General features: G+C 46.1%; 1 protein-coding gene across 1 annotated transcript in view; it reads left to right on the top strand.

The window, feature by feature from the left end:
* Positions 1-1,740, top strand: part of LRRIQ1 (leucine rich repeats and IQ motif containing 1) — a 156,586-nt gene extending 154,846 nt beyond the window's left edge. Inside the window, exon 27 of the mRNA XM_084811788.1 lies at positions 543-1,740. Within this exon, the coding sequence (XP_084667914.1) occupies positions 543-676 (134 nt within the window). The 3' untranslated portion in view covers positions 677-1,740. The remainder of the gene's footprint in view (positions 1-542) is intronic.
* The last annotated feature ends 13,412 nt before the right edge of the window (positions 1,741-15,152 follow it).

Genomic DNA, 15,152 nt, shown 5'->3' with positions numbered 1-15,152 from the left:
GCTTATGTTATTTTTAAGAAGTTGATCCTGAGCATTTCTTGCAATTGGGTTCCACTGAAATTACCATAAAAGTTGTTCCTTTCATGCGGTACCATGTAAATGTTGATGTATTATCAGCATAATTTATGGATGCATTAACTGTGTGCTAAAATGTATTTGTTTCATCAGAAGTATTCCCGTGTGAAAGAATAGTCAGTGCTGATCACACTGTTGTCACCCTGTCCATCTCTTATTTCAGTCAATGAGTTCAATATGATTTCCCTGCCAATGAAAGTTTAATCTGCATTTAGTCAAAAGAAGTGTGTGTGTCTGCTTGTGTGTCTCACACACATATTAAATATCCACAAATCACCATTGAGATCAAAGTATTTTAATCGGTTAATGGCTTAAATATAGTTTAGATATTCTGCTGAAACATTTTAAATTATGAACTAAGTTATAAAATTAGGGCATCTTGAGAGGCTGCTGCTTTCCTACTAAATTTAAAAGGAGTTGACTGGATTTGAGCAATGGCATTTTAATACCAATTTCTGCTTGTGTAGAAAAGGATGCACCTGCACCTGAGAGATCACATTTGGGCCCCTCACATAAAGAACGGATATCATTTCGAGACCATCCCGTTCAGCTCAGCGGTGGATGGGGAAGTGGCAAAAAGAAAGCAAAACCGTTGAAATAGTAGTTGGACTTTCAGCATTTAAAACATATGGAGAGCTGTTTCTCTTCAGCACGCCTATGAATTGCCATCATTTTTAGATTCCACAGATTCTGAGCACCATATATGCTGTATTTTATTTTGTTCTGCATGATTTTCCACCTTTTCATTTTTTGGCAAAGCTGTTTTATAAATGTCAGAGAAATAACATTATTTGTATCTGAAATTTATTTTACATTATGGTTTTAGATGCAAAAACACGTCTGCAGTTATTTAAAGATGATTTGCCTAACCAGAAGAACAAATTTGGATGAATACATACAATAATGGTTTACAATTGTGCAGTGGACTGTGATTGAGATGGCCTGATCCACATTTGAACTAAAATACTTATATTTAAACTCATTTACTGTTAAATCTACATCTCAATCACGCAAAAAACCCGACAGCAATCAAAATCAACTTGTCCAAATCTCAATACATTGCTTAGCTGCTTTGTAGGTTGGAATGTATAACTGTTAAAAAGTAAAATGTGGAATTTTCATCTTTCTCTAAACATATTAATGATGTAAATATGTTTTGTGTAAAACTGTTTCAAATTCAACTAAACAGTTGCACATTAAAATTCACAGCACATAAAAATTCAGTAATATGATATTAAGATCTGTTTCATAATGCTAAATTATGTTTATCATTCTGTAGTACTCTGGCGGCCTTCTTACCTTTCAGGTCTGCTACCCATTTTTTTTTCAAAATTAAGGTATAAATGTTAAACATCATGCAATTATTTTGTCCTAGCCTATTGCTTCTCTCTTTCAGTAAGAATCTACTTTTTGCACCCTCACTACCACTTCCATGCCACTGATATCAGTGATACTAATGCATTGCTTCAACGCATGTATGCCATCCTTACTGAAGCAATGTTTTGGTTAGGATGGTACAAATTGCTGATGGAATATGGGAAAACAACTCTTTCATTTTAAATTCTGTCCCACTGAAGCTTTGACCCACTTGGAAGCATTGTTGACATAGAAAAGCTAAGAGAATCCAGGACGTTGGTCAATAAAAAAAAAAAATGATTTATTCATATGTTGTGGCTGTGTTTGGAGCATATTATACATTCCCTGACACAGTACAGTGCCCATCATGTTGTCTGTTTTCATTAATGTCTTCAGATTAATGTGGATTGAAACTCTTTTCTTTGAGACCACTGCAGGGAAAGCCACAGCAGTATGGATACTGAAGGGACATCTGAGATATTTTATGACCGTGTTTGTGATACATAGAAATCCGCACAATCATCTTGCCATGCAAAAGATTTTGGTGTTGAATTACAATCTGTATTTTAATGTCTCATGTCAAGATTCATTTTTTTAAAAGATGGCCTCAGCTTTCAGATTTACTTGCCCAATCCTTGGATTTGAGAAAGTGAAGGCCAAAATCCTGAACACACTCACTTGGAAATAGATTCCACTAAAGGACTTTATCAGTCATGCAATAGATCTGGATGTAAATTGGTGTATTCCCATCTTAAATGGGTTTCAGAACTGGGCTGGCCAGGTCAAATTCTGATACAGGGAATACTGTTTTGGATGAATATTAGATGCTACCCACTTCCAGTGTGGTGTAGTTAGGGATGTACGAAAGTGACTTACCTTTCCGCGGATTATGTTGATGGTGGGGGGGAGGCGTTCCGTCCCTCCCCCCGGAATCCTGGCTGGGGGGGGGGAGGCGCTCTGTTCCTATCCCCCGGAATTCTGGCCGGCCGGCTGTGCTCTGCAGCAATTCTGCGGAGCCGCCGACCGGCTCCACCAGCAGCCGGACATCCGGCTGCTGGCTAGCAGGGACGCAAATGGCGGCGGTCATAGCCGTCACCGTTTGCGTCCCTGCAGTCAGCCGTGATAGGCTACGTAAATCTTTACGTAGCCTATCACGGCTGATTTTTAAAAAAGCACGCGCGTACGCAAATGGCGGCGGCCATGGCCGCCGCCATTTGCGTTCTTTATTTTGGCACATCTTAGTCTATGTAAACATTTACGTAGACTAAGACGGCGAAAATAAGGGGAACGCAAATAGCGTAGCGTCTACGCTATTTGCGTTCCCCTTATTTTCGCCGTCTTAGTCTACATAAATGTTTATGTAGACTAAGACGTGCCAAAATAAGGAACACAAATGGCGGCGGCCATGGCCGCCGCCATTTGCGTACGCGCATTTTTTTGGGTTTTTTTAAGTCAACCGTGATAGGCTACGTAAAGATTTACATAGCCTATCATGGTGTTTTTTTAAAATCTAGCCGTGATAGGCTACGTAAATCTTTACGTAGCCTATCAAGTTGGTTTTTTTTTAACCTGGAAATGGTGGCAGCGGCAGCCGGTTGGAACACCGGCCACCGCCGCCAAACCGCCGCTGGAGCCGGAGCCGCCACCTCCAAGAAGATCCGCCCAAGGTAAGTCTCGTCCCGGGGGGGTGGCGGGCTGTTCCGCCACTGATTTCGGGGGGCCGAATGCACTGGCATTCGGCCTCCTCAAGATCTGTGGTGGAACTTCCGTACATCCCTAGGTGTAGTGGTTGAAGACTCCAAGGGCTTCAACTGTAGAGACCTGGGTTCAAATTTCCACTCACCACAAAGCTTACTGGAAGACCTTTGGCTATTTACTCAGTATAATCTATATCACAGGGTTTGTGTGAAAATAAAAGGAGGGAGTATGTATGCTGCTCTGAACTTGGAAGACGGGTGAGGGGGGAAATCTGATAGATGTCTCTCATCAACATAAATTTGCTTGAAGAGGCTAATTGAGTGGAAATGGTGGTTACATGACTGAAAGTATAACTGTCACATCTCAATCCTAAACCCATTATGGAGCAAGGCTAAACACATGATCTGAAAACTGAGCTCTGTGAATTTGAGTTGGGATATTGTTTGAAAGTAAGTGTGTTTTGACCCCAATGGAAGTTGCTTCCAAATAGGTTGTTATTAAGTGCCTATGAATATACCTAATTCAAATCTGATTACAGTTAAACATCATAGGGCAGTATCCATTGTTAGTCCTATGTAGAGTAGATCCATTAAAATGAATGAGACTTAAGTCCCATTCATTTTAATGGGTCTATTCTATGTAGGACTAACATTGGATACTACCCACAGTTTCTGTGCATCAAATATATGGAAATGGTCTTGATTGCCAGAGTTATCTCAGTGCATTCTAAACAACATAATGGGAATAGGCTGCTTTGGGGTGGGGTGGAGGACTCACAGTTGCAGCCACATGTAGTTCCACATGTTAGCTTTATTTTGGTTATGCAGTTATCGGTATGGTTACTGTAGCACCATACGTTATGGAACTTTATTAGAATCCAAGAACTTCAGCTTCTTGGTTTTTAAGATACATTTCTAACCCTCATAGGCAAAATCTTAAATGGATACCAGCATTGTGTGTTACAGAAAGCAAAGCAAAACCATGTAGTAATTTAGGGGAGATTTCAAAGAGGAAGGTGGAGAAATATTTATTTTCCTGTTCACCTCCTTTTGGTTGAATCATTCCTATTTGGCTAGGGAACTTCTGCCAGGAAATTGTAACTCCCACCACCATCACTCTCTCTCTCTCTCTCTCTCTCTCTCACACACACACACACACACACACACGTTGGGATACTAAACATACTTAAAGTGCAATCCTATGCATGTTTACACAGACGAATTCTGGGAGTTGTAGGACTTTTCTCTGCCTAAACATGCATAGGATTGCACCCTTAGGTGAAAGAACTCAGTGGTGCTTGCTTCAGAGTAAGCAAACGAATGCAAATATCTAGCTGCAGTTCTATTATTTGTTGCAGGAAGGTACGAGGGAATGCTAAGGCTGCAATGCTGGGTATAAGTACTTGGGAAGTAAGTAGTCTCCATGATTTGCAATGCCCCTGCTGCTGGTAGGTGAGATGACCTACTGTATAAACATGCCACTGGAGCCTGGATATTTGCCAGTTACTTAGAACTGTGTGCCAAAACATTTGCAATATCGCCGAAATCCGGGAAATGTTCAGGTCAGAGTGTTCCTTTCATTGCAGCTCATCTTCCAGTCCAATAAAGGCAAGAACATTTATTTATTTCATTTCTACACCGCCCAATAGCCGAAGCTCTCCGGGTGGTTCACAAAAATCAAAACCAAACACACAATAAAACAATTTAAAACATATAGAACATTAAAACCACAATATAACAATACAACCACAATAAAATCTAGCAGCAGTGCAGGAGTTTAAAATAGATTTAAAACAGCAAAGATAAAAATTTAGAAAGCTAAATTGCCTGGGAAAATAAAAAGGTCTTCACCTGGCGCCGAAAGGAATACAATGTAGGCTCCAGGCGAACCTCACTAGGGAGCTCATTCCAGAGCCGGGGTGCCACAGCAGAAAAAGCCCTCCTCCTAGTAGCCACCCGCCTCACTTCCTTTGGCAGGGGCTCACGGAGAAGGGCCGCTGATGATGATCTTAAGGTCCAGGCAGGCACATATGGGAGGAGGCGATCCTTCAGGTAACCTGGCCCCAAGCCGTTAAGGGCTTTGAATGTTAACACCAGCACTTTGAATGGACTGAATGGAATGGAAATGGAATGGAAATTTGAATGGAAATGGACTGGCAGCCAGTGCAGCTGGAAAAGTACTGGCGTAATATGAGCTCGCAGGCCAGTCCCTGTTAACAATCTTGCTGCCCTATTTTGGACCAGCTGAAGTTTCCGGACCGTTTTCAAAGGCAGCCCCACCCTCTTATAACACATTGCAGTAATCCAGACGAGAAGTTATCAGAGCATGGACAACTGTAGCTAGGCTATCTCTCTAACTGTAGCTAGGAAGTAGAACACTTGACTTCCTGGTAGTTCCGTGTGGTTCGCTATCATTACGGATGAAAAGGGGTGTCCTGAAAATCATGGCGAGAGTAGCGTCAGGATATATCGAAAACTGATAAACACACAAGAATCCTTTACAGATATCCCAGTCCCATTAATGTCAATGGCTTACAAAACGCATCGAACTGAGACCAAGTCTAGCTCAAGTTCAGTACACCGACTCATCCGTCAGTACTGGAGGTTGAGGGGGCTGGGCGGGGGGGATTCATCTCAAGTGCCTTATTCATACGGAGGCTACCGCGCCGGAGGGCGTTGGATTCCGGGGATTGTGTGATTGTCTCAGTTTGCGCTCAGGTTGGGACGTGCTTCAGGTCCGGGTGTCATTCGGGCTCGGAGCCCGGCTGATCAGCACTGCGGTTCTGGAACCCAATGGTCCGTTATTCGGGGCGCCGATTCTAAGCCAGGAAATCAAGAGCGTTAATGTATCAACAGCGTTCCTGTGTTAATGGTGCTTATTTGGCCCTGGGATGTTATTTTATTTTTTAGCGTTGAGTGTCTTACGGCACAATCCTAGGCTTTTCCACTCGGAAGTAAGGCCCACTTAATTCAGTGGAGCTTACTCCCAGGTAAGTGTGCATAGGATTGCAGCTTTAAACTGCTTTTATAAATGGGTTTTCATATTGTATTTTTTAAGGGTTTTAAGGGTTTAATCTTTTTGTAAACCACCCAGAGAGCTTTGGCTATTGGGCTGTATAGAAAGGTAATTGATGACGATGGTGATAACTGATCAAAGCACTGGCGGTTTGTGTATTGGCCTGGAAGAAAATCCGATTTGACCCAAGATGGATCACAGTGGGCAGCATGGGCCAATACCTCTTCGGCGTGACACTAAATGACGTTTCTGAGGCGGGCACCCTTTCACACATGCACATATACGCTCATGCTATTTGAGCAACGTGTGAATGTTAATAAGGGATATGGTCTCTTGCCTGAATCCAGACAGAAAACAGATTTGAACAGGTTTAGTCTGACTCTAAGGCACCAGAACTAAAGCAGGCTGAACCGCGTATACCAGAAATCCCCCTCTGATGTCATTGCGCTGTGAATGATCTGTGTGACCCACAACTATTCCAGGCAGAGATACAAGCTTGCTTGGGTTAAATCGTAGGGATCAACCAGTTGAAGCGTTCATCAACGGAAAAGTATAATACTTCCTTCTGTTTCTGGTGTTCAGACTGTTGGTGCCTTGTTTATGTAGCCCAAACTGCATCAGAGATGCTTAGAAGGAGAAGTACAAAAACGGCTGCGGGGCGGGGGCGGCAAAACAGCACAGTGAGGAGGTCTTTCTCCGTAGGCACAGTGTGCTGACTGACTGTTGGGGGAGGAGGGACGCAAAAGGATGGAATGGAATGCCTGGAATCCTGAACAGCAACCCTCTGCACTGCAACATTTTGTTGCAGTCCCCCTGGTACTGCCTCTTTCTTCTTTTAGTTGTTATTGTAAGCCGTCTTGAGCATTTTGAATAGAAGGGCAGGGTGTGAACGTTTCGAATACATTCACAGAATAGATAAGGGTGCAACCCTATGCAGAAAAAAAGTCCTACAACTGCTGGCTGGGGCATGCTGGGAGTTGTAGGACTTTTTTCTGTCTAAACATGGATAGGATTGCGCCCTAAACGTTTGGAATCATCCTTCGAATGTATATCCCTACTCGGAAATAAGTCCCATTGAGTCCAGTGGGCGTACTCCCAGGTAAATAAGTCTAGGATGCACACATTTGCGTAGGTGGAAGCCCCGTCGGACACAAGGATGTCTAGAGTTGGGCTGCCTAGAAGACGGATGAGCTTCCCATTGGGCAGACCGGAGGAGACAAACATGGATCCCTTCGCTTTCTAATAGGACTGGCAGCCGCTGTTTTTTCACTCTTCTGCCACGACCAAGAAAAGCCCATATTTATTTATTTATTTATTTATTTACTCTTTAATTTCATTTCTATACCGCCCAAGAGCCGAAGCCATTCTCCTCTCCATGAGAGCCAAGCGGGGCCGAGAACGAGAAGCCTTATCTTGAAGCGGCGAGCCCCCCGCGAAAGGAACCGAAATCAAAGTGGGATTGCTTTTAGGAGTACTGGAAGAGGGGGGAGTAATGAAAAGCCGCAGCCCAGCTACAGGTTATCCCTCGTTTGCTTGTTTCATGGTCCCCTAGCCGAAGAATAGATCGTCCTATCCTGTCTTGTTTGTCAAGGTGTAACAGAAGAAAAACACACGCAGCCGTGAAGATGATTTTCCAGGCGAAGCCGCGAAAGACAAAGGCCCGTAACAAAAAGCTGCGCTATAAATGACTAGAGCGTTTTTAACACCGGGTCCTAAGGTTCCTCCTCGGAAAGGATCCTGGTTCAATCGCCGGACCTGGTTTCCAGGGAACTGTGTGGTGAGACTGAGGATCGGGGGTTCGACGCAGCCCTTTCGGCCGCTCCCTTCAAGCGCACGCCGAGAGTTAAGGCCAAGGATAAAATCCAAGATAAATCCTGCTCAGAATAGACCCATTGAATGATTGGGACTTCAGTTAGTCAGAACCAACTTAAACCCCATTCATTTCAGTGGGTCTACTCTAAGTAGGATTTACCTTGGATTTTGCTCCGTGAGATCACGGGGCAGAGCCCAGTCCGTATCCTATGGAAAATGTATATACACAGGGAGGGATTGTGTCCCTCCATCCCGGCCAACAACATCAGGACCTGCCGAAGGGATTTGGGCTCTGACTGTCTCAGATAAGATCAGGAAAAAGCGAACCTCTCCCTCCTCTAACAACCTATGCAGAAGCGGATAAATTCAATCTGGGCTGCACTCGGCCCCTCCCGTTTGAAATCGGTAGCATACCTCCCTCCTACAACAAGCGTGCCATTCACTTGCAAGTATAATCTGTGAGACTGCCGTTCCAAGGCTGTGTGTGGACCTGAGCCGCTTGCCTGGAACGAAGTTCGATGGAAGTAATTTGAGGGGCCTATTTCTAAGGGCGCGTATGCTGAGGATCCGCTTGTAGAACAACTGTCGCTCCCTAAAACATATTCGCGCGCGCGCGTGTGTGTTTGTATTACATTTACATCCTGCCTTTCCTCCAAGGAGTCCAAGAGGGCATCCAGGATCCCTTTCCTCTCCATTTTTATCCTCAGAACAACCCTGTGGGGTAGGTTAGGCTGAGAGTCAGTGACTGGCCCAAAGTCACACCTGAGCTTCATGGCCGAGTCGGGACTAGAACCCAGTCCAACACTCTAACACTACACCACACTGGCGCTCGCACCCTCTCTCTCTCTCTCTCTCTCTGTCTCTGTCTCAATCTCTCTCACACACATACACACTCACGTGCGTGTGTGTGTGCGTCTTGAATGTAATGATGTCGGGATTGGGGTTCTAGGGCAGCTGGAATTTCAGCCACTATTTCAGCCACTAGGACAGAGTCTCTCTCCCTCTCTTGTGAGTTGCATTGAATTTAAGGCTCCGATACCCCGCAAGCCAGTTACCGAGAGGGAGCCCTTTAACCGTCAGTGGATCTTTTTTCGCGGAACCGAGGAGTACCGAATCCAATCTCTGATCGCGAATGGATACACCTCCCTTGTAGGGGAATTTGGAAACAGACAAGAGCCACTTCCCCGGTGACATTCTATTGACACATTTCGCCTCCCGCAGTTTGAGATCTGAAAATGACACGAGTCGTGGCTGTTTTGAAAGGGACACATGACATGATAATATCCGACCGCTGACGAAAAGGGCTCTTATATGCTACATAGCAGCGTTATCTTGTGCATGCCTACTCAGAAGTAAGTCGGAGAGATCGGACTGTAAATAGGATCGGGCCGGATTGTAAATCTGTAAATCTGAGATACCACAGGACTGCGTGTTTTTGCTGCAAGAAATGAACGTGGCTTATCCCTGGGGCAGAAAGAGCGAGGAATCCAGAGTAGGCCGGAGGTCTCCTGTGACCACTTTGAGTGTGTGCAGGATGTCAGTCTTAGAGCACAGTTCCCAAGACATTTCCCTGCCCAATGCGAGGCCGAGTGGAAGCAGAACAAGATGGAGACCCTAGGAAACTGGGATGGCTTTTCAAGCTCCTGAACAAAAACCTCCTACACAAGCCAAATTAAAACAGATCCTAAAACAAAGACTCTCTCTCTCTCTCTCTCTCTCTCTCCCCCCTCACGCACGCACGCACGCACGCACACACACACCATCAATGGCAGACCCTGGACAATACACCTCAATCTTCCTACACACGTTTATTCGGAAGCAAGTCCTACGACCTTGCACGCGTATAACACCGGGGGGCAGTAAGACACTTTACCGAAAGTCAGGCCAGCCGCCAGTATCGTTCCTGATGAGCGTGACAACCCTTCCCCTTCAAGTCGGCGGACGTGCACAGGAGAACTTCCCTGGGATAAAACCCGTGCAGCGCAATCCTATGCATGTTTACTAGGATGTAAGCCCTGCTATGCTCAGTAGGACCTACCCCTAGATAAGTATGCATATTTTTGTTCTGTTCTGTTCTGTTTAGTTTTTTGTTTCCTAACCCTCCATTTTTGAATGGGCTATTTTTATTTTTAACTTGTCCTTATCCGCCCAGAGCCGTTGGGCCTGGGTGGGCTACAATAGAACACGATCCAATCCGCGAGAGGGAGTCAACAGCTGCATCAGGAAAACGCTTTCCAGCGGAAACTCTCCCATGCGGTGCTTGTCTGCGTGCATACAAGAGACTTGCTTCTCTCCCGCCCCCCCCCCCCGCCCAAGTGAGTAGGATTGAGGTGCACGGCTAGAGCCTAAGATTTATTTTCGGGACTCTGGGTCGGGGGAGGTATCCTCTATGATCGTTCCCATGATGCTCCCCTTTGCCTCCATCTGTAGTCGTTGGAATTCATTGCCTCGTCCGCGATGAAAACACCCCCGGGACTTGAGACCGAGTTCATCTTTGCCCTTAGAAACAAAGGCGAGCGTTTGTCGCCTTCTTGATAATACGCTCGTTGACCAACGGAACTGGACGGGACTCTCCGAAAGTTGGGCTGTGAAGCCGGCCAGTTTGGAACTGGGAAATCCGTTCCCCGGAAACCCAGGGAGGGGCCCACCCAAGGAAGAGGTTTTAGGGTTACCCTGAGCGAGACCAGGGCTGGGGCCAGAGAGATGATCAGTCCATCATTCTCCTTCCCTAAACAAATCGACGCCGATTTCAGTTAGGAACTGGCTCCCAGTAAACCGTCTTTAGGATCCGGGGACACCTTTCGGACGCCTGACTCTGCAGGAAAACAAAGCAAAAACCCTCTTAGTCTGTGATTAAGATTTGTCGAAACAGGCTAAAAGAGCAGGGAGGAAAAACTCTCCCCTCGCCCTTTGCATGGAAGGATCTACAGTGAATAAAACGCCCTTGCCAGACAAACGAAATTATGTTCAGGACTAATACTCTTGTCTCATTCCTAACACGTTTTAGTGGTTCTCAGCTTCCCTGTCGAAGCCAGCGTGGTGTAGTGGTTAGAACGTTGTACTGGGACTTGGGAGGCCAGGTTCTAGTCCCCACTCGTCCATGAAGCTCACGGGTGAATTTGCTGACTTTCAGCCTCACAGGGTTGTTGTGAGGATAAAACTGAGAGAAGGAGCTGCGCCATGTACACCGCCTTGGGTTCCTTGGAGGAATAAAGGCGGATATAAATGTAAGACAGACATTATTGCGTTCGGAGTCGATTTGTCAGACCTCTCCAGCCCGATTCTACGCGTGTTTATTCATAAGCAAGCCATAGGAAGACAGTGAGCCGCAGGATCCGGTTCATTTTAATTTTGTACAGTGAACAATAATAACATAAATAAATAAATAAATAAATAAATAGTGTGTGTGCGCGCGCGCGCGCGTGCTTGATAATAATGATAATAAACACTGATGGTTATGGGTGGACGGCGCAGCTTACAGCCATTCAGTCCGACCGTGTGTGTGCTTCCTCAGAAGTGAGTCTCACCGCGCTGATGGGATGCATTTTCAACCACATATTTCGCGCGAAGGTTGCCACCCTATGCACACTTACTTGGGAGTAAGCCGCACTGAAATCAGTGCCACTTCCAGGTAAAACCTGAGTGGGATTGCATTATAGCATTTTGTAAAGAATCACCCACAAAAAGAGTCACACGTGGCACCTGAAAGACTGCAGTCCCCCACACAGTTACCTGGAAGTAAGTCCCATTGAACGCAAAGGGGCTTACTTCTGAGTAGACGTATCTTGGACTGAGCTGTCACAGACCTACAGCGCAATCAACCTGCCGGCTCAGAAGGGAGTCCCGTGGAGTGGAGCGGCTGCACCCTCCTTGTGTCAAAATAAACCTTGAGCCCGCTTCCCCAATTAATGTGCTCCTCTTCTAGGTGTGGCAGTCCTTCTGGTTATGTTTCGTGCAACTGGTCCACTAACCTCTGGAATTTGTCACTCCCATCCCAAGCGTGCCCAAGATCGTAGCCTTGGCGGTGATCTTGGGCAGTGCCTTGTCCTGACTCCTGACTCTTGCGACTTGCTTGCAAACTTCCAACGCCCCCTCCAAGATGCATGCTGTCTGCAAAATCTAAAGATTAACACGCTTCTCTCTCTATCCCTGCCCGGAAGCCAGTCTTATTCGTAATTCACTTTAGTTCATCCTGTCCCTGGTCAATTTCCTTTTTAGCATAAAGGACTTCTTTCCTTCCCCCATGCTAGGGCAGGCGAATGTCTCCTCGCCACCTACTCAAAACAAATACCATTAAGCAGGCGGCGGGAGTCGCTAATCCAGGCCAATTAAAACGCTTCATGGCCACATCAGCCAAGTGCTAATTTCTGCGTCTCCCGTGATTAAATTAGACCAGCAGAGCTGTTTTTAAAAGGGGGGGGGAATAAAAGTGGCAACTTCGCGGCTGAAGGAGAGCAGCGACGGTTGCAGCCGCAACTCGTTCCTGGCCAGTTCACAAAGACCGCTCTGTCTGGCGCAGGACGGGCTGATAAATCCCTTCAGCTTCTTTGGGATCGAGAAACCCCCGCTTCTGCGTCACTGGGGTTTAGGCTGAGTATTTAAAAGAAAACAACAAAAAAGCAGGGGGTATATCATCATCATCATCGACGACGACGACAACAACAACACGTGCTCTGGGTGATAAAGTCAATTAAAGTCAAAGGATCACGTCAATCCGAATTATTCCAGGATTATAATCTGGGGGGGGGGGGTGCGCCCATTTCTATTTGCAGGAAACATTTGCCATAAAGGAACACTCAAAATATGATCCTCCATTTTCAGCTTGAAGATGCGTAATCAGTTCTTGACTACACATTTTTGCATTTTTCCACCCCATGTAACTACTAGTGACCTCAGTAGTAGACTAGGCTCATAGACTAATTTTGTGCTCTGTCCCACTTACGTTATTTCTCTCTTCCTGCACTATATCTATGACACTTCCTTCTAGGGATGCCATGAACATCTGGGAGGGGATGCAGTCCAATGGACTCCCCCATGCCCACCCCCCTGGACCCTGCTCCCTGAGCATGGGCTTTTCACAGAGTCATTCGGTGAGCACCCTGGGGTCATTGAGCGCCCAGCAGCTGCCCACCTTCATTGCAAACCACCATTTTGTACAACAATGGAAGCTCCTGTTCAATCGGAACAGCATCATTTTCCTAATATTATCTCGTTGTTGGAATTGATGAGGAGATCCCTGGGCTGCGCATCACATCCCCGCATCCCTACAATGCCGTGCCACTGTTTTGTACGGAGCCGGATTTCATCCCCAAAACGCCAATCCGGGACTTCCCAGGCATCAATGAAGAGTTTCATTCATTCATGCCGCAATCCTGACACTTCCTTGGTTGAAGTCAGCGGGACTTGCTTGCTGCAAAGGGTGTCTTGCAGCCTGTCCTACCTCGCAAGGTTGAAGGTGCAGACATATACCCTTTGTCATACAAGCATAGGGCAGGAAATCCACATCCAGACCGTCTCTCCGCCCCCGTCCAAATAGAAGAACCTGGAGCAAGAGGAAAAGGCATTTGAGTTTCCGCTAACGAATTTGACTGCTCCACTCAGGGCTTGAACGAAGATCATGGGTGGCTGTCTCACTACAAACAAGTAATCGCCCCTCCCCTTACCTCCCTTTTAGAGTGACAGCCTATGCATTGTCTTAACTAGTCCCATCGAGTTCAGTAGGATACTCGCAGATAACTGTGTGTATAGATTGCAGGCTTACTCACTCCGGCTGCAATCCTGTACACATTTACCTGGAATTAAGTCCACATTGAATCAGTAGGACTTACTTATGAGCAGACATGCGTAGGATTCAGCTGTTTAATGAGGAAGCATGCTGGTACGTGAGCAACGAAAGTAATAGGAGAGGGTAAAGTGAATGGGGTGTGAGCAAGGAAGGAAGGGGGCCAGGCCAGCAACTAATCTGCATTAGTGGATTGCATCCCATGTTAGTCTAAATTCAGTCCTATTCATTTCAATGGGTCTACTCTAGGTAAGAGTAATGGTGGATACAACCCTGTGTAAGGAAGTGATTTATACTGATCTTCTCTCTCTTGCATTCTCAACTTCTTCTTAGCTTGGACTCCAGGGTCTATCAACAGTGTGTGTGTGTTTGTGAGAGGAGAGAGAGAGAGAGAGAGAGATCTCCTGAACTCACATCACCGACATGGTGAACCCAGCTGTTGGCCCACGGCAGGCAAGCTCAACCAATGAATGTGCCATCCCCACCAGGCTCACTAGGAATGAAGTCCCACCCAGTTCTGTGGGACAAGGAGGAATGCTTAGAAATGCTGCCTTCTCGAGGTCCAGACACCTAGGAAGCTCGGAGGTGAGTCCCGCTGAGGCCTGGTTGCCCTTGTGGTAGAGAACCTGAGTAGTATTCAATGTTAGCCCTACTTAGAGTAGACCTCTTGAAATGAATGGAACTGAAGTTAGTCGTGACTAAGCTAAGCCCTATTCATTTCAATGGGTCTACTCTACGTAGGACTACCATTAGATACTACCCCCTGTGTCTGGGCTAAACCATGTCAGAACTGCAGGCGGTGGGGATCACCTGACTGAATGATCTTCCATGCCAAAAATAAATACAAGGAGCAGGAGAAGGAGAAGGAGATCCTTCATTCTTTCAAGCAGACCGACTACACACTAACGCACTGATCCTCCTAAACGCCATCTCTAGTAGTCCATCCCATCACGGATCCCACCGGCTTCAGGATCTGGATGCACGGAATCCCATTCATTCCCTTGGTATTGGTCCTTGATTCGCCTTGTTGATAACCTGCAGTGCAATCCTCTACGTATTGCAGTGCAATCCTCTACTCAGAAGTAAGTCCCGTGGAATTCAGCGGGCCCATGGGTACAGGATTGCAGCCTTGGTCGCAATCCTACAAGTTTCGCGGCGGAATGAGCGCAGAGGCTGATTCGCGTGTCGAATATCCACAGTCTGGGGCCGGCATTCATTGGATTCCCCGGTCTTCCAGACAAAATGAGCATGGTCCTTTTAACCTGGACAGTCGGGGGAGGTGGCTAACGTCAATATTTAGATGGAGAGCTTAAAATATGTTGTTTTTCCAGGAGGTAGAGGTGGAAAGCAAAAGAAAGCACGTTTGCTAAAATATTATGAGCAAGCCGATCGACCACATAGTCCTTTTCGGTAT

Source organism: Heloderma suspectum, chromosome 7 (genome assembly GCF_057233095.1).
Source record: "Heloderma suspectum isolate Gila_16-S chromosome 7, 16-S_ref, whole genome shotgun sequence".
Classification (NCBI taxonomy): domain Eukaryota; kingdom Metazoa; phylum Chordata; class Lepidosauria; order Squamata; family Helodermatidae; genus Heloderma; species Heloderma suspectum.
The sequence above is the reverse complement of the archived record's forward strand: the minus strand, read 5'-3'. Positions and strand labels throughout refer to the sequence as shown.